Below are 21713 nucleotides of genomic sequence, written 5' to 3'. Positions count from 1 at the left end.
CCACGATGTCGACGTACTGAATTCTTCGTCGTTTCCACCTGCTGCACCAACCACAACCACGTCCAACAGCTGTGGTACGAGCATAACGTGAACTGGCGGGTTCCTGCTGCCACCAACACGCTGGTACCGCCACAATGCGGTCTTCATGGCGGCCAAGATGGACAAGCTCTTATACATACCCAAGGGCTGAGATAGGGCTCTGTCGCTGCTAACCGCATGCGGGTAGCCGGCGTCTACGGGCTGCACCGGGCGAATCGAGGGGTTGCAGACCCCGGATCCAACTCGTCGCCACATCGCTGCGTGTTTCAAGCGTCGGCTCTGCGCAGGGGAACGCAGCGTTCTGGTGGTGCAGCAAGTGCCTGGTTCCTGGCCTCGTTCTTAAGCGCCCGTTGGCCGCCAGCCGGGTCGTCAAGGTGCTGATAGCGCGCATTGGTGAGGCTGCGCCGCACGCGGGCGTCGTCACACAGCGTGCTCCGAAGTCACAGCAGCAAATCGACGCCCCCCACAGCCCCGAAGGCACACGCCCCTTGGCCCCTCAGAGGCCGCCGGAAAGCTCGGCCACGGCTGCCGCTGTGACGGGCGAGGGTCCATGCGGCGGGGGGCATCCCAGCCAACCACCACGCAGGCATGGCGACGACAAGACTGCTAGCCGTGGGCCATGCGAGGCCTTCTCCTCGTCTCCTCGTCTCCTGCGACCGAGCTGGCTTCTTCTTTACGTCCGCACTCCTCTCCTGACTGTTCGCATCTGCTGCCCCCCAAATCTTGTCGCTCGCCGGTTTCCTTAAGACGAAACAGAACTCCATCCCGTTGCATCCGAGCTGCAGATCTGCCCATGTCCATGCTTACTTAGCTTGTAAATTGGCGACAGACATCCTTTCAGCGCTGCATTGGCATTCTCGAGCTTTGCAAATTCCATTTCCAACCGTGAAGCGGGTTTTCTTCCGTTGCTGAACCTTCAACCCTCTCAGACGTCGCCGCAAATCACACACCGCCATGTATCCCGGACAGCCCCCACAGCAGAATCCCCGCCAAAATCGACCTCAGCAACCTCGACTCCAGCTACCAGACCGGCAGCACAAACGCTTTTCATGGCAGGCCTCGACCGAGGACGTATCGAAGCTGGGGAATGGCCACCGGGCTACAGGGTCCGTGGACAGCCAGTGGTCATACGAAGAGACTCCAGTCCACATGAGGCACCCGAGAGATCCCATTCAACGACTCGCACGCGAACCCGATATGAGCACCATAGCTCAATCACCAGTCACGCCCATAGACACACGACCTCAATCTATCTTCAATGCACAGATACCTCAGACAACGCAAGCACCGGCATATTCTGCGACCGAATATCCCCCCGAGAAGTCTGGCTCGGCTTTCCAGGGACCTCCTCCACCACAGGCACCTCATCCAGCATCTCATCCACCACAATCGCCCGTAAGCCCACTGCCAGTTGGGTATCCCCAAGAGAAGCCCTCTTCTCCCTACAACGTCCCGCCTCCTTCGCAAACACATCCGGCAATGTACGCACCAATTGTCGAATCTAGAACACCCGTATCGCCGCTCCCCCAGCACCAACGAGCATCTCAGTACGCACCTGCCGCTGAAGCCAGAACACCCGTATCACCCTACCGCCAAAGCATGCCTCGCCAGAGCATGCCCTTCATGCTCACTCCGATCCAAATTCCCTCCTACACTCGCCAACGCACCCCCAACCAAACCCCCATCACGCCCTCCCGCATCCCGGACCTCCCCACCAACACCAAGACCCCTATCACCCCCCACTCCCCCGCCCCCTTCAACTCCCACACCCCAGTCTCCCCACCTCACTCTCCCGGTGCCCTCCCGCTCAAGAAGCCAATCGATTTCGACCTTCCCTCACCCACCTTCATGAACCGCCAGCGCCCACTCTCCGCCCACAACGACACCCCTTACTCCCCCACCTCCGCCGTCTCAGCGCACATTCCTGTATTCTCGCCCAACGCGCCGACAGGGCCCAACGGGCTGGAGCTAGAGCGGCATCAACCGGGGCAGATCGCGCACCCGAATATGGATTTGAGTGCGCGAGGGGAATCGCATGAGTGGAAGCATGGACTTTGCGAGTGCGGTGGGGATGTGGGGACGTGTATGACGGGGCTGTTTTGCCCGTGCGTGCTTTATGGACGGACGGCGTATCGGCTGAGTCAGAGGAGTCAGAAGAAGGACCCGACGGAGCTGCTGGGGTACAGTGCGTTTAATGGGCAGTGTGGGGTTATGGCGAGTGCGTGTGGGATGTGGTGTAAGTGCCCCCTCCTTCAAAACACTAGCCCTGAGTACTGGAGTGAGGAGATGCTAATTGAAATATAGGCTTGTTCCCGCTAGTCCAAAGAACACGCCTCAGGCATCTCTATAAACTCACCGGCTCCCTCTTCTCCGACATCGGAAAGGCGTGCTGTTGCTGCTGTTGTGTGGCTATCCAGAACGAGAGGGAGATCAGGGATCGAGAGGAGAGTTCGAGACGGTGGGCCGGGCCGGCGAATACGGAGACGTATACTGCGCCCGGGCAGATGGTGTACGCGCCGCCGCCGAGGGGGTAAGGCCCTCAAACCCGCTTTCGGATTAGAGCATTGGTGAAGGAAGAAAAGAGTACGATTAAATGTGAACGAGATGGGGAGGAAGAGAGAGATGTTACTGCTTGTTGATACCCACTTTCTTATCTACTTTCTGATGCTTTTGTTACTGTAACGACTTTATGTATCATGAGCGGTCTTCCTGATTTGTTTTGTTAGATGAAACGTGGCAGCGTAGTGTAGTGATTATTTTTGCAATGTCCATACCCCTCTTCGTTCGTCTTCAAACCCTTGTATGCTAAGGATCATAGTCTTGCATCAACTTCGAGCATCATGACGTTTCCTACCAGTGACGGTTCCCACCTTCAGCAAAATGTCATTTACTATGCTAGGGATCAGCACTCTCTGTATCATCTATCTACCAGCACCCCGTAACGGTCACCATTATCATTACACTGTAAAGCACCCCTCTTCCCCCCCGCCCCATCTCGCGGTGTTCGTTCTGATTCGCACTCCCCATGAAATACATAGCCAACACTATCGTCCCTTTCTGAATCCACACCGACGCCAACGTGCATCCTCGTGTCTTCTGTTGAAAGAACAAGCCACAAATTCCTCCGACTCCATAGCTAGATCACATTTTTCATTATGACCCCACCAACTCCATCGGCCATTCTCGCAACCTTGTTGAAAGAACAAACCACAGCCTCCTCCTCCTCCATGGATATCGGGAGTATCTGGTTTGACCCCCCACCAACACCATGTACACCGATCCTGCTGGTTGTTGATCAAACTACCAACGACCCTTTCCAACCATAAGTAAGCACTGAAGTGGCTTTTGATCTCCCACCGACCCCATGGAACTTTGCCCGAGACGTTGTTGATCAAACCACCACCGAATCCCCTCCCTCCGAGTCCAAGCGTTGAACGAGTCAAGCAATTGGAACCCTCCAAAGACTCCATAACACTTGTGTGTTTTGTAGTTTTGATGCAGCTAGCCAACACGCCCTCTGACTCCATGAATGTATTTCGTGAGAGTGTTTTGATCTGCCACCCGACTCCATGTTGCCTCCATATCGAGGTACCTGATCTCCCACCCACATCGTCCTCCTGCTCCAATGTTGCCAACCATCCTGCAAGCTGATCTCCCACCCAACAACCTCATACAGCCGAAAGTTGTACATTGTTGATCAAACCACCCACACCGCCCTCTCCAACCATCAGCGAATAGCGACATCGATGCTGATCTGCCCAACCACTCCCTGGACCAGTCGGTCGGCAAAGTTCTGACACAACGAGCCCAACACCGCCTCTGGCTTCATACGCCGATGGACGGAGTTGAGTTCACAGACTCCATGAGGTGACTTTGGTGGAGATTTTGATGCAACGAGCGAACGCCCCTCTGACTCCATGAATGTGTTTCGTGAGAGTGTTTTTGATCTCCCACCCCGACTACTCCATGGGTGTGATGGTCCTTCGTTTTTGATCCACCCAGCCAGACTCCCAATCTCCTATGAGAAGGAAAGTCTTGAGAGGATGGGGAGAACGGGGTTTTATAGGAGAAAAAGAAGAAAGGGTTAGTCAGCACACGCGTGACAACTGTTGGACCACATGGCAAGTTCATGTTCCACAGATTACGGGAAGAAGATCGGGAAACATCGGAATGATCATATCATGCACACGCACGCTTCGGAACTATACGCCTGCCAACATGGCTACACTATTTAATCGCCCCCTCCCACACCCCATCCCTCTCTACCCCTACTCCACCCCCTCCTCCTCCCTCTTCTCCATCCACTCCCTCTCCACCGCCCTCACCCTCTCCACCCCCTTTGCACTCCCCTCCAGCTCCTCAAATTCCACCCACCTTCTGAACACCACCGCCGCCCTCCGCTTCTTCACCCTCCCCTTCACCATCCGTTCAAACAGCCCCCTCACATTCTCCTTCTCCCCATGCGCCCGCTCCAACTCCACATACACATCCCACGTGTCCCACTTGCGCGGCTGCGCCGCCACCAACCCCTCAAAAATCGTGCGGCCGCGCTCCGCGTCCCCGTTCGGCGATTTATACTCTAGCGCCGCGAATTTAGTCGTGAGATGGCGGTGGAGGTTAGCGGGGACGGACTGCGTGGCGCGCTGGAGGAGGGCGCGGGCGCGCGTGGGCGAGGACGGGACGAGGGTGGTCATGAGGAAGGTGGCGTAGGAGAGCCAGAGGGCAGGGTCACGGGTGAACGTTTTGTTTTTGAGCATGGTTTGGTAGAGGGAGTCTGCTTTCTGGGGGTTTATTAGCTTCTCACTCACAAGCACAAGAGGAAGATAGGTAGGGGAGTGGGGGGAGGGTGCTTACATCGAGCTTGCCAGACAATATATAGATCTTGATGAGGCGATCGTGCATCTCCCGCGCGTTGTTGTACTGGCACGCTTCCTTGAACACCTCGTCGATGGCGTCGTCGCTGCTGAAGTCGTTCTCGAGATGGAGCAGCGCGGTCCAGACGTCTAGCTTCGCGGTCTCTTCGCGGGGGAAGATGGAGGAGAGAGCTCGGCGAGCGATTTGGCGGGCTTTCTCGACTTCGTTGAGTTCGCGCTGGAAGACCATGTAGCGGACCCAGAGCTCGGCTGAGTTTGGCTGGCCCAGTAGCAGGCGTTCGAAGTCAGCGACCGATTGAGGGCCGTTCTTGTCAAGGTCTCCTGTTCGGTCGACTTTGATCTCTGGTTTGCGGTGCCTTTTCTTCTTCTTCGCGGCACCATTGTCGGAGTCGGAGTCTGATCCAGCGGCGCCGTTGTCAAAGCCGAGGTCGGTACCGTTCCAGTCGAAGCCGGAGGTGCTCAGGCCAGAGACGGCCTTTTCGGACAGTTTTTCGTCGATGTCCATTTCATCAGCGGCGTTGGCCTCCTCGTCTGACACGTCGTGGACGTCTCTCACGTCGGCATCATCTTCTAAGGCTTGGCCTTCTGAGTCGGCGTCTGAAACTCCCTCCATGAGCTCCACGCCACCGACGTCTCCGTCCGAGTCGCTCTCCTCAGCGTCCTCTGAGCTGCTCTTGAAGTAAGAGTACTTCAGGCCGAAATTGATTCTTCGCAATTTTGGGTCAACCTTCAAGATCTTGGCCTTGACCACATCCCCCTCTTTATACAAAGCTTTGAGATCCTCAACTTTCTCGTCCGCAATTTCGCTGCGATGACACAGACCACTGACGTTGTTCGAATTATCGACAACAATGAAGACACCGAAGTCCTGAACTTTCCGAACTTTACCTGTGACGATGTCTCCCTTCTTCAGATCGTTGAACTCGACAGGAGGGACGTAGTCGTCCACCAAGACAGAGGCTTTCAAACTCAATGAGATTTGCTTTTTCTTGGTGTCAATAGAGGTGATTCTGCCAGTGACTAGCTGATCCACCTCGAATGAGCTCTTCCAATCCTTGATATAGGCATCGGAAAGATCAGAGACAGTGGCATACCCGATGATGTTGAGACCTAAGAAGACAAATAGTCCACTGTCGGCGACACTCTTCACAAACCCTCGTATAACTTGGTTGACTTCAAGCTGAGAGAATTCTGTGATTTGTGGATCTTTGACAGGCAAGGAAGAACTGAGGACGTTTGAAGGCCTTGTGGAGAGCACGACCTTCTTGTTCGGTACATCTACGTTGACAATGCAGACTCGAATGATGTCTCCCCTCGTATGAACGGTTGGATTTGCCTGAGAATAGTCGTCGACGAGCTCGGTAAGGAAGATACGGCCCGCAATGTGGTCGTTGATTTGAACGATAACAGAAGACTCTGTCACTTTTAGGACAAGTCCTCCGACCACCATTCCCTTCTTGAGGTCTTTGTACGTAAGTTTGTTTTGGGATGAGCCGGCGGTCAGATCTAGTCGGTTGGCTGCAACATCGACAGCTTTGACAGAGACCTGGAGAGCTGTGCCAATCGGGAAGTTCTTTTCGACATCTGCAAGCAACGAAACATCATCAGAGAGATCTAGGAAATCGATTCTGCCTCGCACGACGGGTGCCAAGTTGACCCACAGGTAGCTTTCTCCGATGTGGTTGACGAATGCTGTCCACGTAGATCCGACGGTTACATCTTTCAATGTAGGGATCTCGTCTACCGAGGCCAATTTTGGAATCTTCTTCGCGCTGAGCTCGTAGACTGGATTTCTCCCTTGCCGATGACTAATTGGCAAGAACCTGTGGTTTTTCGCGTCGTGGAATCCAATTATCCTCACCTGAAGGATCTCGTTGGCATGGAACTGGCGAAGTGGGTGCTGTTTATTTTGTATTTCGTCCCAAGTATCGAACGCCTCGGTGCAATATATCCTACCATGAATATTCTCAGAGACTTGAACGTTCACTTGCGTGCTCTTCACTGATTTGACGCGAACTGAAATGGTCTTTCCAAACTGCAAATCTGTAACCGCCTTGATGGAGGAGTCTACAGCCTCCACAATTTTCAGCTCTTCCTTGACAGGCTTCGGGGGAACAGCCTCGGCTAAATCGTCCTTACTCTTCATGGTGAGCAGAAATCGTCTGTTGCTCTCGTCGATGTCAAGTATTCGGGCTGTGATGGACTGGTATTGACGAAGACCGAATTCCGGTAGCTGTGCCATCTCGCTGGTCAGTTGAGACTTGAGCAACAAGCCAACAATCCCACCAGCGAATTCGACGAAGATTCTTCCTGCTTCGATCGACCGTACAAAACCATGAGCCTTTTGACCTTTTATGACGTCTTCAAACCGGGTGATTAGCTTTTTGGCTTTCGCGTCCTTGACAAGGCTAGGCTTATTTGTGAGGCCGACAATTGGCTTCTTGTCGTTTTTCATCAGAACCACCAAGTCTCGCAAAGGACGGCCGACCTCTACACGCTCTAGTGTCGATTTGTTTCTCTTCTCAGAGCCGTCTGAAAGCTGCGCGAGCCTGATGATGCCCCTGATTCCGTCTCCAAGGTCAACAGTGACCGAATCCGCTGACTTTTCCTTGACATTCCCAGTAACAAGATCTCCAGGCGAGAAATTATTCATAGCAGTCTGCCGCTCAAGACCGGCGGTTTCCGGATCTTTGCAAGAAACTACTAGCTTATGGTCTTCGCCGTTCAGATCATTCAAGAGAACTCGAACGTCCACGACCTGTCCAACCCTGAAGTGGATGGTAGGGTCGTCGATGTAGGCTTCGCTCATTTCTGATATGGGCAACCAGGCTTTTATTTGGCCGTAGAATTGGACAACAGCTCCAGAACTTATGACTCGTGTCAGTGTACCAGGAGATTTCATGCCAACCGTAATTTTGTCGTAGTCCGTCCATGGCCGTGTTTCGGAGTTGACCAGTGATTTCTTCAGAGTGAGCCGAATTTTTCGTCTGCTGAGGTCGACGGCAAGAACTCTTGCTGTAACTGATACACCCTCCCTGAACTTCCGATCGGGGTGTTGCAAGTGAACGTCAGCAAGGTGCATTTCCGGTACGACCCCTGTTATCCCTTCCGCAAGGTTAACAATAACAGCCGATCGTCCTGCTCCGGTGGCAATTAATTTCTCGACTTTGCCCTTGACGACTTGGCCGACCTGCACATCTTCGTGGCGAAAGAATGGCTGATCCAGGACGCTCTTTTCTAGAGAGACCACATAAAGCCCATCCATAGGGTTATAACCAATGACGCGAGCACGATGTTTCGACTCAAGTTTATAAGGACCCGAAGACTCGGCCAAAGACTCGATTTTTTCGTTACTGATCCTTGATATGTGAGCAAAGCCCCGAAGACCCTTAACGCCAAGGTCTAGGAACAGGCCGGTAGTAGGCTCGACTTTGGTCACTCTGGCCTCTTCAACAATAGAAGATATCTGAAGAGCATCCAACGGGTCCTTGAGATCTTTCAACTCCGTGCGAGAGGCCAATGCGATGACATGATCTAGCAAGGACACACCAACTTTCCTGGGCTCGCTATCCGGAAATGTGCATATGACTCTGGCCCGATATTTAGACCCAATCTTGTACTTGTCAGAGATATTATCCTTGCTCACAGCTGCGCCAGATTGGAACAGGTCCGCAGTGGCATCTAAAAGGCCAATCAATTTTCCGGTAACTCCTCCAGACGATGTGTCGGTAATGAGCATTTCGACGGCTGTTCCGGGTAGGAATAGATCGATACTAGGGGCCTGTCCTAGGAAGGCAAATTTTTTAGGGTTAGCGGCTTTTTCGTGATCTGCAGACAATTTGATGATTCTGCTGTCGGAAGTGAGGCCAGTAACCAAGCACAGAAAGACAGCACCCTCCTGTACTAGAGAATGGTCTATTTTTGAACCCAGCTCTTTTGACGACATGAATCCTTTGACGGTCTGGTCTTCGAACCCCATATCCATGACCAGTCCATGCTCTTCATTGCTAAGCACGGACGCCTGTATCATGCTGTTTTTAACGATGTCGGACTTCGAGATGCCTCGGTTGACTAGCGTGGGATTGGTGGAAAGCTCTATTCGTTTCTTGCTTCTGGCAATCCCCCTCTTGTTTTGCTCCCTCTCAGTTGCCGTGACGTATGCTCGCAAGTATTGTCCAACGTGAAACAGCGCCTGCAGATCAATGCCGTCTTCTTTATCAGTGCCAGCGACATCCTCGTCCTCTTCGTCATTTTCCAGGAGCTGCTCTATTCTGCTAGTAAACTTGTCGGATATAGCGGTGAGGGGAATGAAGCCAGAGAGATTATTCGGGAGCGCGAGAACAACATCTCGAGAAGTGATCTGTGTGACCTGTCCAAGGACCATAGATCCGATAACGAGTTTCTGCTACTGGTCAGTGGTGTTCATGTCGTTTGCGCAAACTTCTCACTTTGTAGCTCAGACCCTCAATTTTCAACTGAGGCTCTTCCGGCAACTGAGCGTTCGCCTTCTTATCCGCCTTCGATTTCTTGTGTTTCTTTCCCTTCCGCACCTCCGTTTTTGGCTCCCCATCATCTTCGTCGTCGCCGTCCTGGCCTTTTGTGGTCCTTTTCTTTCCAGACTGCTCAAAGAGTACGTCCTGGGTAGCCTCGATCTGAATCTGCTTGTGCTCCAAGGGAGTAAGAACACTAGCGCCACCTCGGGGGAAGGATGTCTCCTCGCTTTTCAAGATTGTGGTCTTCGGCAGGTTTCGTACGTCCGACGAGGGCTTCGCTTTGCTTTCGTCGGCGGTAGATTCGACTTTACGTTGTCGCTTTGAAGCTCGATTATCGGACGAGTGCTTTAGCTTCTTGGCCTCGGAGCTTTCGCTATCTGCGCCTCGTTTTAAGGGCGCCATCTTGGGAACACTGGTGCTGCTTGAGCTTCGAGAAAAAAGTTTCGATACAGAAAAAATGGGGCGGGGTCGGAGTTTTTCCGGTCCGTGCATATGGTCCGTGCATATGGTGCGCTTCCACGCGGGACATGAAATATGTGGCACTCTACACGGGCGTGTGTGCGTGTATACCTCTGCTTGGGGTGCTTTAATGAATTTTCAGAAATCTGAATAGGGTACAAACTTTTCACTCTAGGCCGTGGGAACGCTCGTTGAAGTACTTCAAGCAGTGGTAGAAAAGCGTGCTTGGTGAGGGCTAACGTAAAGTGGTAGTCTATAACTCCGTGGTCCTAATTTTAAACTTCCTATCTTTATGGTATTCAATCACTATTTCTGTGCTTGCGTACTCTTATTGCGCACCGCTTGAGGTCCTCCAGTATGCTATTGTTATTCATTAAATACCGGTTTTGGCAAATCTGATAGGTCTCCGGACCACCTCAAACGGTGTTGAACGGCTTGAGAAAGGAGTCGCCTAGGTATTCTAATTCACACTCAAACTCTGGTTCAGACTTCAGTTTCTCATTTCGAGATGCGTGTAATTTGGTGCAGCTAATGGTAACGCTTCATACGCCGCGGGTGAATCTTCGGAGGCTTGATGTGCCACTTTCTGCATGCCACTTAAAGCTCGACCACTTTGCGCGTCGTTTCTCGCGCGTTAGTCCCGTGCACCGCGTTGACCACCAGCCTTCTCCACGCCCATCCCCACCTCCACTCTCCTTCTCACAATACCTCTTCCTACCGTCAATTGATCCCCTTGACCTCAATGGAGAATACAGACCCCATATCTATGTCAGACGACCGTCAGAATGGCCTCCCGGAGCCAATATCAAATATGCCTCCCTCATCGCCACTCGGCCCGCCGTCGAGTACGGGCAGCAGGAAACTAAAGAAACCACCCCCAATCACGCCGAAACGATTCACCCGCTTCTTTACGCCGCGTTCTTCGGTCCATGGGTCCTCTCGATTCTCCTCGCTGAGCAGATCTGGACGCCAACTTCAAGATATTACACGCACTGTCAACCGTCGCAACAATGTTCACAACCAGACTCCCAGGAAGACTGTCAACTTTGCCGACCTCCCCACCCCACCCAACGACCACATAGTCACACCTCAGAGGGATAGCAGAAAGCGAAAGTTGTCGTACCTTTCACCCGAAAGCTCGCCGATACAGAGCTCGCCAATACAATCAAGCCCATCGAAACGCGTCCGAACTGTCTCTCATCAGTTCACCATACTAGAGGACATAGAAGCAGAGCTGGAAACACAAGCTCCATTTCTTGAAGAAGATGACCGTCCTCGACCACAGCCAATTAGGCGGTCAAGGGCCCTCGGAAGCACTGCTCGGATCCTACAGAGATCATTTGGTGGTGCCGCCACTATCGGACGGGGCGTTCTCCAGGACAACTGCACTCGCTGGCAAGATCATACTGCCAACTTCTCCACCAGTCCGACAGACCTGCTACGTTTACCCAATAGTGCGGTGCCCTTCTGTACTGCCTCTTGCAATAGTAAGTCTCCATCTCGCTCAAATTTTTTACCTTTTTGCACTGTAAAAGGATGCTCACATACTACCCTTAGCAAACCCATTCGTCGCGATCGGAGATGAGGACGGCTATGTTCATCTCATAGATACAGAAGAGTCTCACGCCTCGTTTTCCAAGCCTCACATATCTGTCCGTCTGCACAATAATGCAGTCATGGATCTAGCTTTTTCGTCGGATGACTTGCTTTTAGCTACAGCTTCGGGCGATCAAAGCGCCCAGATTATGGACGTTTGCACGCAGAAATGTGTGCACGTCCTAGCCAAACACACGTCGTCTGTCAAGCAAGTTTGCTTTCAACCTGGTGACGACAAGGTGATAGCTACTTCCGGTCGTGATGGCACAGTTCAGATTTGGGACTTGAGGTGTAGCGGCTCCTCCGACGTACTCACCTCCACGTACGACGACAACGCTCCCTTTGCAAGCACAATTCGCACCATTGCTGGGGCACACGCAAATAACGTGTTCGCCGGTGGTGCGAGCATGACATCAGGTGCCAAAAGTTTCAGGTATGTGCCGTGGATTCTTCGAGACTTTTTTCTAAATTACTCACTAATATCTAGGGACTCTGGCAAGAAAGAACCATCCTCTCGAGATATATCTGTCACCGCCTTGGCTTTTCTGCCTCGTGGCCGATCACACATGCTACTCACAGCCTCTGATGCATCTACCACCGTTAAGCTGTGGGATATACGGGGTCGGTACTCGCGACGAGGACCACCCACGCCCATTTCCGTAACGAAGGAACCCGAGTCGCACATTCGACACCGACGTTGTGCCATCAATTCCTTGACACTAAATACCGATGGCTCCAGATTTTATGTGTTAAGCAAAGACCACACGATCTACGCTTACTCCACTAGCCATTTGGTACTGGGACACGCACCGGAGTTCAATACCTCTGATTCAACGAGGCAAAGGTACATGAGCGCTGGAAAGGAGGGACTTGGTCCAATGTACGGTTTCAGGCACCCTGATCTGCAGGCTGGCAGTTTTTACGTCAAGACTTCCTTGCGCAAAGCTTCTGGGGATAAATCAGAGCTCCTGGCTGTTGGGAGCTCGAAAAAGTCACCCATTCTCTTTCCTACTGACGAGTCCTTCCTTCGACGGGAACCACAACATCAAGACGATGATTCGGACGAACTACCTCTGGCAAGATCGAGCTCACGTTCACCGTCTACGAGGCCAAGTTTGATGAGGACTTCTAGCGGAACAGTGTCCTCAACACGGGATACCATCCCGATATACCAACATGGTACGCCTCTTATCCGAGGGCATGAACATGAAGTCACAAACGTGGCGTGGACCACAGAAGGGTCTTTGGTCAGTGTTGGAGACGACTTCACCTCTCGATGCTGGCGGGAAGGACCTCGGGCACGAGAGTTGAGGCTGAGTGGAGAGTCGGGCGGCCAACGATGGGCGTCGGGGTGGGCCGATGTGGCTGGTGGCTTCGATGACGATGAGTAGTGTTTTCTCTAAATACCCATCATGCGTTTAGCGTTGCTGTAACCTGCAATAAGCAGCGGAAAGGCGTTTGGCTGGTTCGAGGGGGACGGAGTCCGATTGCGGCCAAGTTAATGTGGGTATACATGAATACACCTGCATTTATCATATCATTACATATTGTATTACAAGCGCCGTATTACCTGTTCCCGTATTGCTAAATCAGCAGGCTGTATTTCTTATTCTCTAGGACTTAGAGATGGGCTTGACCAAGTTTGTCGGCCCATCGCAAAGTAAGTTTCTTGCCTTGCCTTACCTAAGGACTCACACATTTTTCTAGGTCCCACCTCGAATGCGCATGGTCTTAGGAGAGCGTAGTCTTCGCATCCCAAGTTTCGGTCACACCGCCATCGCTGTCGCGTGCTGTGCGACTTCTAATAGAACCACCGAACGTCACCCAGGCCACCGCACCATCAAGGGCAAATCAACCCCTGCCAGCACCGGCTAAGGCAGATACGCCTCTCAGACCGCCCTGTCGCTTCAGGAGAGCTCAAAGGCAGCTCGATGCCCGAGCCCATCTCTCCCACCGTTCTTCCTCATCGACCAATCAGATCCACCGTCCCACGCTTTTCTTGGCATTCCCAGCCTTCTCAACTTGACCGCTTCTTGCCCTTCTACGTAGCCTTGCAGGCGCCTCACTCTCGACCGACGAATCATGAGCGACTTCATCGACTTCTACCAGGAAGATCCTGCCTTCTGGGAGCGGTTGCTGGCAGGGGGAGGAGGAGAGGGCGAAGTCCAGAGCGATGCATCCGCTGGAAGCGGGTAAGTGTTAAAAAAAAAGACAGGGGCTAACAAAGGGCAATAGACGTACGCCAGGGTGCACCTTGGCATATGGAGTGCACCATTCATATCGCCACGGCCTTGACCATTCTCCGGCAATAAATTCTGCTGCGGGGCAAGCGTGTAGTATCCGACGTGCGCATTTGGGCTCAACTACCACAGCCTTAGATGCGTCGCTAGGTTGTCCCAGCAGCTCACCCTCGTTTTGTCCCTGCCCGGACTGTGACCAGAGCATATATGGAAGTCTGTCCATGACACCCAATGCTCCTATTCCACCACTTCAGAGCTCTGACTATGTTACCGATGACTCTCACGGAGCCAACCAATCTTTGCGATCAACTTCCTTTTCAGATCCAGGAGTCAATCTCCAATATCCGTATCTGGGTTCGTCCCATACAGCCTTAGGTGCGTCGTCTAGGGATGCCAATGAAGCACGCTCGTTGTTGCATTTTCCAAGTTCTGGCCAAATCATGTACGGCAACTACTCTATGACGCCCCATGAGTCGATACCACCACTTCAGAGCTTGAACGATATTACCGATGGCCCCCCCGGAGATGTGTTGCCGTCTTCCAATGACCCAGAAGTGTCACACTTGAACGCCACCACCACGCCTCAAAGGAATATGACTCTCGGTGTTGACGCGGATTTCCAGTTCAAAAGCCAAGCTATACCCATCCATGAAAGACGGATCAAAGCGACCAAACATAAGTATAAGCGCCCCCTTCAAGTTCTCCCCCAAGCAATATTGCTAATAAAGTCAGAACTCCACCTGATGCCAACGCGCTCCGATGCAAATATCCCGGCTGTCGTTCCAGGCGCACGTTCAAACGCGAATATGATCTTCAAAGGCACATGAACATGCATGGTGGCAGAATAACTATCCCATGTCAAGTCAACGGATGCGATAGGAGGGACCATAAGCCATTCTATCGTATCGACAAGTTAACTCAACACCTTAGGACAGCACACAGTCACGATGAGAATTGTACGTGCTCTGAGGTCGGGTGTCAGGCCGGCAGTTTGCCACTCGACCTTGCAAAAATCCACGCTGTCTTCCACGTGTGGCACCCCCAATCTTCCAAGTGTCATCAGATTGGTCTAGATCCTCGAACGAAAGCACTCTATAAAGTGGGAGACAGTTTACGCCAGTGCAGCCTCAGAAAATGTGAGAAATGGGTTCCCATCGGAGAAATGCAGGAACATCTCCGGGGACACACAAGCAACGAGCGTCTCGAGCAAATCTCTGTACTCAAAAAAAATGGGCTACGATGCAGGGACTTGCGAGGTTCTCTGCCCGATTTGTTCTCATAAGTCGCCTAACCGTGAGACCTTTGCTCTGCATATAGACGCTCACGGGGCTAGAAGCAACGAGCATGCCATCGCATTGTGGAACTATATGGAGGCTATATTTCTCAAGGGGTGTATGCCTGTTTTATCAAAAAATTGCTGGAAACCTTGGACCATCCACTCTTCCGCAGACCTGATGCTCGCCCTTCGCGAAGCAGCTTGTCCCGTATGTGGCGACTCAATCGGCAGATTAGGTGATGAAATTTATGGGCATATTTTCTTTGTGGATCATCATCTGAAAGCCCTCGAAGACTGCCCGAGGATCAGGCAAGTCAGGAGAGATATCCTCCGAGTCTATCCTGAGTTCAAGTCGCACCCTGTCTTCTATGACGTTAAGCCAATCAAGTATGAAATTTACGGGCAGGATATACTTCGTAAGTCTTGTGATTTATCTACCTTTTGTTTCGGACGTTTTACTGACTTGCGGATTAAACATATAGATATCAATGTCTACCCTCAGTCAAGATACTGAGGATTTTCACTAAGCTTCTATGTCGACACCCTGAAATCTGAAGAGGATGACCAAACTGCCATATTCGTCAATTTCCTAGCCCATGTCCCCGTTCCATTCTTTATTTTTGATCATTAAAGATGTTGGTCTCCAAAACTTTCGTAGAGAAGTCCATCCAAGAAAATCACTCTCTTTTGTCGTTTCTTGGAGCACTATTTGCTATCATTATTCATTCTCTCTCACAGTGAAGTCCAAAACACTTGGAAAAAAAGCGAAAAGTCCCAAAATCATGCCCTTTCCTAGGTTCATTTCCTTCGGACCCTTGAGATATAGCTGCAGCTTACAATCAATGAATCTCTCTTTTCACCTAGTCATGCCCACTCTCTCAGAGCTCGATCTGCGCTGCGTGTCGCCTGAGCTTGGGATCTGAGCGGCAGTTCCTGCATTCTGGACCTGCATATTATGCTACCAGGATTTCTTTATTATGTGCGCCGTTCGATGTGGTGCAATTTCCGCGCACGCGTCGAGCGACGGAATGGTACGCGTTGATCCCCGTTGTCCTGCCAGCAGGCCGGCACTGATATTGAGTTCAGGGTACGAACATCATATCGGGCCTACGCAACGAATGATCTTCACCGTGCTGCCAGGGTTTCTGGTTGGTTCCTGGTGGGGGCCAGGCACAATAGCTGACCCGCTGTTCTCGGCTATCTTGTTTCGGGAAAAGCAAGGTAAGCTGGCATGGGGATACTCAATATCGGAAATTCGAACGTGATACCATATGCCTCCATGCGGAAGCAGCTTCGTTCAGCTGAATGTTTGCGAAGTTGATAATGTCCAAGGGTTGCCGGCCCCAGACTTTGGGGGTTTTGTTCACCAGTCACTCGTTTGAACTCTTTTCTCGCTTTTACGAAGTCTTTGAGCAGTAGCAGCGATGCTACTGTCCAGCGCCCGTTTCAGGGTTGCCATACTGTCTTTACAGATCCTCACTGCTTTCATTCCTCTCGCGACTTCTGCAGGTCTGAATTATTTCCTGTACCATCCACAATATGCTAACGTCGTAACAGCAACAAATTCTTCTAGCACCATCACTTCGCCGGCTCTATCCGTATCAGGCTCTATATCCTCTGCCGCCGCAGCAGCTTCGACGTTAACCCATGGCGGCCCCGCCCATGTCGGCCCTCAACATCCCGAAGCTGTAAAAAGCGCAGTATTCTTACCCGCGCCCGCATCGACTTCTGTCTCGCCCACCTTCTCCTTGTTGAGCCCAAGTCTAGGAGGAATCAACCACCCGTCTGGCAACACTCCTGTAGCCCCGATTGCGGTGCATACGGAATCCTGGTTGCTACCTTCGTCTTCCAGCGCTCCTGCTGCTGCGCCGCCTGCTTTAACGCCATCCGCGATCCCAGGCGTACCGAGCAACCTCGTTCAGATCGACCCGGCGCCTGTACTCTCCCCTAGTGCTGGAGAAGGTGGAGGTGGCGGTGGCGGTGGGAATGGCGGTGGTGGCTCAGTCGTGACACCAGTGTCAGTTGCATCAACAGCCACGCCAGTTCAGAACTTAAACGCGCCATCGGCCCCTTCTGCGATCCCAAATCATCAGCAAAGCAACACGGCAGTTCCTGTTGCTCCAGGAACACCCGCCTCGGTGTCCGTTGCTGGTAATAAAGCAACTGGGAGTACCAGCGTCTATGTTGCACCAGCGTCGGGAGTACCCAATTCAAACCTTGCCCCGGGAGAGACTATGGTACCGCAAACCTCACCAATTTCGTACGGGATATCTGGATACACTTCTATTGCGACTGCACTGCCTGCTGGAGTGCCTTATTCAGCTTCGGTCGGCGTGCATTACTCTGGTTCGGCCGGCTTGCCTTACTCTGGTACGGCGGTAGTGACAGGATCGAGTGCTACTGCCGTAGGATACGTTTCCCCGACCGCTCACGCGCCTTACCCTTCTGTTGGAAATGGAACTGTCACGACATCGTCCTCTCCGTTTGGTTCCATAGGAACCCTAGTGACCTACTCTTTCTCTCAACACTCTAAAACCAGGTCTTCGACTGGGACAGTCACTTCAGCGGTGTCAACGACGAGCGGACTCATTGAGAGTGCGAAACCGACGTCAACGCCGAATGCAGCAGGGCTTAGGTTCCAGGTAGATGCTTCCGGAGTGGGTGTCTGGGCAGTGATGGTTGGAATTGCGGTTGTAGTCGTCGGGTAGTACGGCGAGTTGTGCGCTTTGGTGGAAGGGTGGTAATGTAATCACACGGTGGTATTCATTGAACCATGCCGTGTCGAGAAGAGCTTATGTACTATGAAAGCAATGGAAATAGCACTAATGGATCAATAGAATTTGGGAGGATACCTAGCATTCTCTTATTGCTTCAAAGCGAGATCAACATGGTCGATTCCGATCTACTGATATTCCCCTACCATAACCCTAGCCGCAGAACAACCCACCCCCAAACCCAACCTATCCCACATTCGCCATCAAATGCTCAAAACTACAACTCAACACCTCCACCACATTCCCCCACGGATCACCCAAATACAGCGCCTTCTCCGCCCCCATCTTGATCGTCTCCCCAACCTGCTTGCCCCCCTCCCTCACCGCCCGCGCACACGTCTCATCCGGATCCGGCGCTGTCACCGCGATATGGAAGAAGCCCGCGCGGTTATACTGGAAGTGCGGCGCGGGCTCGTGCGGCGGATCGATGAACTCGAAGACCTCGAACCCGACGCTGTTGCCGGTGCCCAGCCAGGCGGTTTTCACGGCGTGGAGGCTGCCGCCGTAGATCTTGAAGATGGGGCCCGAGGGGGTCTCGGTGCGGGTGGTTGTGCGGTCGTTGCTGGGGGGTGTTAGAGGAGGAAGGGGAGGGGTTAGGGGAAGGGGGTACCGGATTCGTCGGAAGCCGAAGACTTTGCTGTACCATTCTACAGCTTCGTCGCAGTTGGCGACGGAGATGGCGACGTGGTTGAAGACGTGGTTGTGGATGGGCTGGGAAGGGGTAAGTATAGGATGTGAGTAAGGATATGGAAGAAGAGATGGGAGACGGGGAGGGACTGACAGAGGACATGATAATGCTAATTTCGTTGAGGTACGTGATGCGATGAAGTGTGTGAAAGGTGTTGATAATGGGGTTTGAAGGTCCTCTCGAGGGAAATTCGGAGCTTTGGATGAGCACGCACTGTGACACTGCTGCTTGCTGCTAGGCGATCAACGATACTTTCAGGGGGGAATATTCTTCCGAACCCTTCCCGCAGTACGGGTTATATTTGGTCGGTATCTATCGAAGGTTTCCAAGTAAACATTCCCGTATGTTTGTTTTAATTTACGTAGGGTCCAGGAAATGCATTTCCTAGAAGGGTTTCCCCGCAACGTGGGGAACAGCACTACTGCATACCCTTGACAGTTCAGCGGGGACCATATTTAGCTCCCTTCCAGCCATGAGTCTCCTGGCTATCGACTTCCGTTGGCCAGGAGTTCAAACAAGTGAAGGATAATATGGTTTTCTAGTCCGAAAGCAGAGCGCACGAGACTGTCCAGGACTTTTGTTTGAAGAAGCAATTTATCTGAGTAATAAATTGTAGTAACACTATATCTAGAAACTTCTGTCAAACCTCGTACACAATGCCTCTTCCAGTCCCCATATTCAACGACTCCCTCCGCTCTACCGCTTCCTCGACAGAGAACGTAGCCTCCAGCATGAATGGACTCCTCCGCCGAATCTCTCTACCCTTGATCATTAAGACAACTGGCACAATACTCAGCGCCAGCCCAATGAAACCAAGCAAACTTCCGGCCCAGCCATAGCCCAGAGTTGAGAAGAGCTGGTAGGACGCCAAAGGTAGGAAAGCGCCGAAGACATTGCGTCCGAGTGAGGCAGCGGATAGCGCAGACGCAGCATACAGTTCGTATGCATCGGTAAGGTAGTTGACCACTCCCATGTAGATGGAGTAAACGCCTACGCCAATAATGCCAACGGAGATGGTGGGCACAATCCAGTGGATGTCTGGTTGGGAGCTCCATCCGTACATAAATAGTCCGCCGGTGAAGAGGAGACTGCCGGGTATGCTTGTGTAGAGGCGTGCTTCTGGGATTGGTTTACCTGGACGTTCTATATTTCTTACAGCACTGCGCAGATAGAGCCAGTCCTGAAAGGGGTTTACGACTGTGCCGACGAGTGCACCAACGCTGATAGCGAGCATGACAAGACCGTTTTGGAAAGTCGTGAATCCGTAATTGGCACCGAAGGTTTGGGGTACGGAAGAGAAGAATAGGAAGAGGATTCCCCAGGCGAAACTAACCCAGAGAGTGAAGAAGATGACGACAGGCTCGGTAAGCAACATCTTCACAGGTCGCTGGAACGAGATTTTGAGCAGCTCGAGAACAGGCGGCTGAACTAGCTCAGACTCGGCGTAGATCGGGCGGCCGGTTTGCTTGCGGGGTTTCTTCGCGCGTTTGGCCAGGATGACGTCGCCTCGAGTCTCTTGGAGGATGACGTAAAATACTGGTATAAGGGCGGCATTATAGATCATTTGAATGTAATAGATCCTGTTTCGATCGCGTCAGTACCTGCGTTGCGTGCCGTATCTAGGAAACGGCCAGAGGCTGTGGCAAAACCAAAGAAGGGGTAAAAGACACGGTTGAAACGCGAAGGGGCGTCTGGGGGACTTCTGGCTCACCATCGCCATGGCGCATCTAGGTCGCCAGATCGGTTTCTGATTTGAACGATTGCATCACCCACGAAGGGACCTAGAGCAATACCAGCGACACTGGTAAAGCCAAAAAGTGACATTGGAAGACTTCTAGCCTTGTCTCCTTTCCATACATCACTGATGCTCCCGCCGACGATATTGATCGATACCGAAGAAGCTCCTCCGCCGAAAAATCTAGTGATGACGAGGGTTGCAAAGTTTTCGGCAAAGGCTGATCCGAAAAAGAACAGCTCCAAAATGATGTACGCGGACTATACAACCAATGCGTTAGTACGAAGCGACTTTCTCGCCGGAGAATACTGACAAAGTATCCAGGCATTCGCCCAGTATTTTCAGTCAGCGGAACGAATATCAATGGGAAGAATGCAGCACCCATATTCCAGCTACAGGTAGCCCAGGATAGGTTGGGAAAGGGTACGTTCTGCACGTGGAAACGAGTGGACATTTCCTCATTGCCAGAACTATAGGCTCCCGCCGGAATCCCAGTCAGAATTGAGATGAAGCAAATAGTCACCGTTAGGATCCATTTGCGCCTGAACGACCAGTTGAAGCTATATCTAAGTTAGCCGATTCCAGCGACTCTGCCTGTTATGTGCTTACGGATTTCCGGGGTCGTCGGGCCCGCTCCATGCGTGTATCTCGACCTCTTGCCTCTCGCCTTTGATTTCGACTTCCCTTGTCTCTTGCGAGCTTGCAAATGATCCCTGGGCATGCTTGGTCGTTGACCCGGTTCTTTCTTCCATATTGTTGATATTTTGGTAGTTAAATCAGACAAAGAAGGCAAAGGATACATGACTTAGAAACCTCCGGAACTCTCGGAAGTATATAAGCTGAAAGCGTATAAGACATCATGGCCCACATCAACGCTCCAAGGCGGGCGAATGACGAAGCTTGAGAAGAGCGGATTTCTGTGGGACTACAAGATACCATGACGTTGGAGCGACGGTACTCCAGTGGTCTTGTGGCTTTTGGTCTTCGATACAAGCCCCAGACGTCGTAGCTGGACCGATATCCATGAGCCCTGCTATAAGTCAACGCTATTACTTTCTCTGCTCGGCAATGGAGACACAGGAAGCGAGAGTAGTGGATGAATGCTCAAATCGATGACTATTCGATGCAACCTTCGACGCTGGCCAGCAAGATTCCCAATTGTAGTTCACGTGCAAAAGAGGGAGTGTGGAGAGATGGGGTCTCGTTAGACTCAAAAGCCAGACCGCAGCCAGACCCTCATGCGCCCCACATGATCCACAATCAAGACCGACTGGCTGCGTTACCGGTCGAGGTATTGGAACGCGTGATTTTCACGTCGAAGCTGCTTTCTTTGGGTCGAGATTATTACGTGGAACATGGATCTATCCATGTAGCATGCATGATACTGGAGGAGTTCCCGAAATCTCATTGAACCATGCAAAGTTTGAAGGAGGAGCTACTGACATCGTGAGTTAAGTACGGTGGTACGCAGGGAGCTTACTAGTGCGTTTTAGCCGTAAGACTAGGGCCGATCGGTTGTCTTGGTTCCACTCTCAGGTA

General features: G+C 52.1%; 8 protein-coding genes across 8 annotated transcripts; 4 read left to right on the top strand and 4 right to left on the bottom strand.

Moving 5' to 3' along the window:
• The first annotated feature begins 747 nt into the window (after window positions 1-747).
• BDZ99DRAFT_463837 (PLAC8-domain-containing protein) lies at window positions 748-2977 on the top strand. The gene is made up of 2 exons (XM_033720161.1): window positions 748-2275; window positions 2344-2977. Exons 1-2 carry the CDS (start codon window positions 994-996, stop codon window positions 2571-2573), a joined length of 1512 nt encoding a protein of 503 aa, XP_033575960.1. The 5' UTR covers window positions 748-993; the 3' UTR covers window positions 2574-2977.
• Window positions 2714-3894, bottom strand: BDZ99DRAFT_43467 (uncharacterized protein). Its single transcript, XM_033717454.1, has 2 exons — window positions 3688-3894; window positions 2714-3631 (listed from the first exon to the last, which is right to left on the bottom strand). The coding sequence occupies exons 1-2, from the start codon at window positions 3728-3730 to the stop codon at window positions 3084-3086; spliced, it is 591 nt and encodes a 196-aa protein (XP_033575959.1). The 5' UTR covers window positions 3731-3894; the 3' UTR covers window positions 2714-3083.
• A 413-nt stretch (window positions 3895-4307) lies between these two features.
• Window positions 4308-9808, bottom strand: BDZ99DRAFT_444932 (nucleic acid-binding protein; the record flags this gene model as incomplete). Its single annotated transcript, XM_033717904.1, has 3 exons — window positions 4308-4820; window positions 4894-9315; window positions 9362-9808. 3 exons carry the CDS (start codon window positions 9806-9808, stop codon window positions 4308-4310), a joined length of 5382 nt encoding a protein of 1793 aa, XP_033575958.1.
• An 868-nt stretch (window positions 9809-10676) lies between these two features.
• Window positions 10677-12988, top strand: BDZ99DRAFT_509397 (Lethal(2)denticleless protein; the record flags this gene model as incomplete). The annotated part of the gene is made up of 3 exons (XM_033724403.1): window positions 10677-11352; window positions 11423-11894; window positions 11949-12988. 3 exons carry the CDS (start codon window positions 10677-10679, stop codon window positions 12850-12852), a joined length of 2052 nt encoding a protein of 683 aa, XP_033575957.1. The 3' UTR covers window positions 12853-12988.
• A 1088-nt stretch (window positions 12989-14076) lies between these two features.
• On the top strand, window positions 14077-15245 carry BDZ99DRAFT_43427 (uncharacterized protein). The gene is made up of 2 exons (XM_033717435.1): window positions 14077-14380; window positions 14434-15245. Exons 1-2 carry the CDS (start codon window positions 14142-14144, stop codon window positions 14981-14983), a joined length of 789 nt encoding a protein of 262 aa, XP_033575956.1. The 5' UTR covers window positions 14077-14141; the 3' UTR covers window positions 14984-15245.
• A 723-nt stretch (window positions 15246-15968) lies between these two features.
• BDZ99DRAFT_571834 (uncharacterized protein) lies at window positions 15969-17824 on the top strand (the record flags this gene model as incomplete). Its single annotated transcript, XM_033728136.1, has 3 exons — window positions 15969-16008; window positions 16064-16198; window positions 16535-17824. 3 exons carry the CDS (start codon window positions 15969-15971, stop codon window positions 17683-17685), a joined length of 1326 nt encoding a protein of 441 aa, XP_033575955.1. The 3' UTR covers window positions 17686-17824.
• Window positions 17825-17937: 113 nt separating this feature from the next.
• BDZ99DRAFT_389419 (glyoxalase/bleomycin resistance protein/dioxygenase) lies at window positions 17938-18456 on the bottom strand (the record flags this gene model as incomplete). Its single annotated transcript, XM_033715636.1, has 2 exons — window positions 17938-18313; window positions 18362-18456. Coding segments are annotated over 2 exons (471 nt in total), but the record flags the coding sequence as incomplete, so codon positions are not given.
• Window positions 18457-19005: 549 nt separating this feature from the next.
• Window positions 19006-21098, bottom strand: BDZ99DRAFT_43415 (MFS multidrug transporter-like protein). The gene is made up of 4 exons (XM_033717429.1): window positions 20784-21098; window positions 20488-20734; window positions 20151-20434; window positions 19006-20019 (listed from the first exon to the last, which is right to left on the bottom strand). The coding sequence occupies exons 1-4, from the start codon at window positions 20924-20926 to the stop codon at window positions 19080-19082; spliced, it is 1614 nt and encodes a 537-aa protein (XP_033575953.1). The 5' UTR covers window positions 20927-21098; the 3' UTR covers window positions 19006-19079.
• Between the last annotated feature and the right edge of the window lie 615 nt (window positions 21099-21713).

Source organism: Mytilinidion resinicola (assembly GCF_010093595.1).
Source record: "Mytilinidion resinicola strain CBS 304.34 unplaced genomic scaffold BDZ99scaffold_11, whole genome shotgun sequence".
Taxonomy (NCBI): domain Eukaryota; kingdom Fungi; phylum Ascomycota; class Dothideomycetes; order Mytilinidiales; family Mytilinidiaceae; genus Mytilinidion; species Mytilinidion resinicola.
This window is presented reverse-complemented; position numbering and strand designations above follow the sequence as displayed.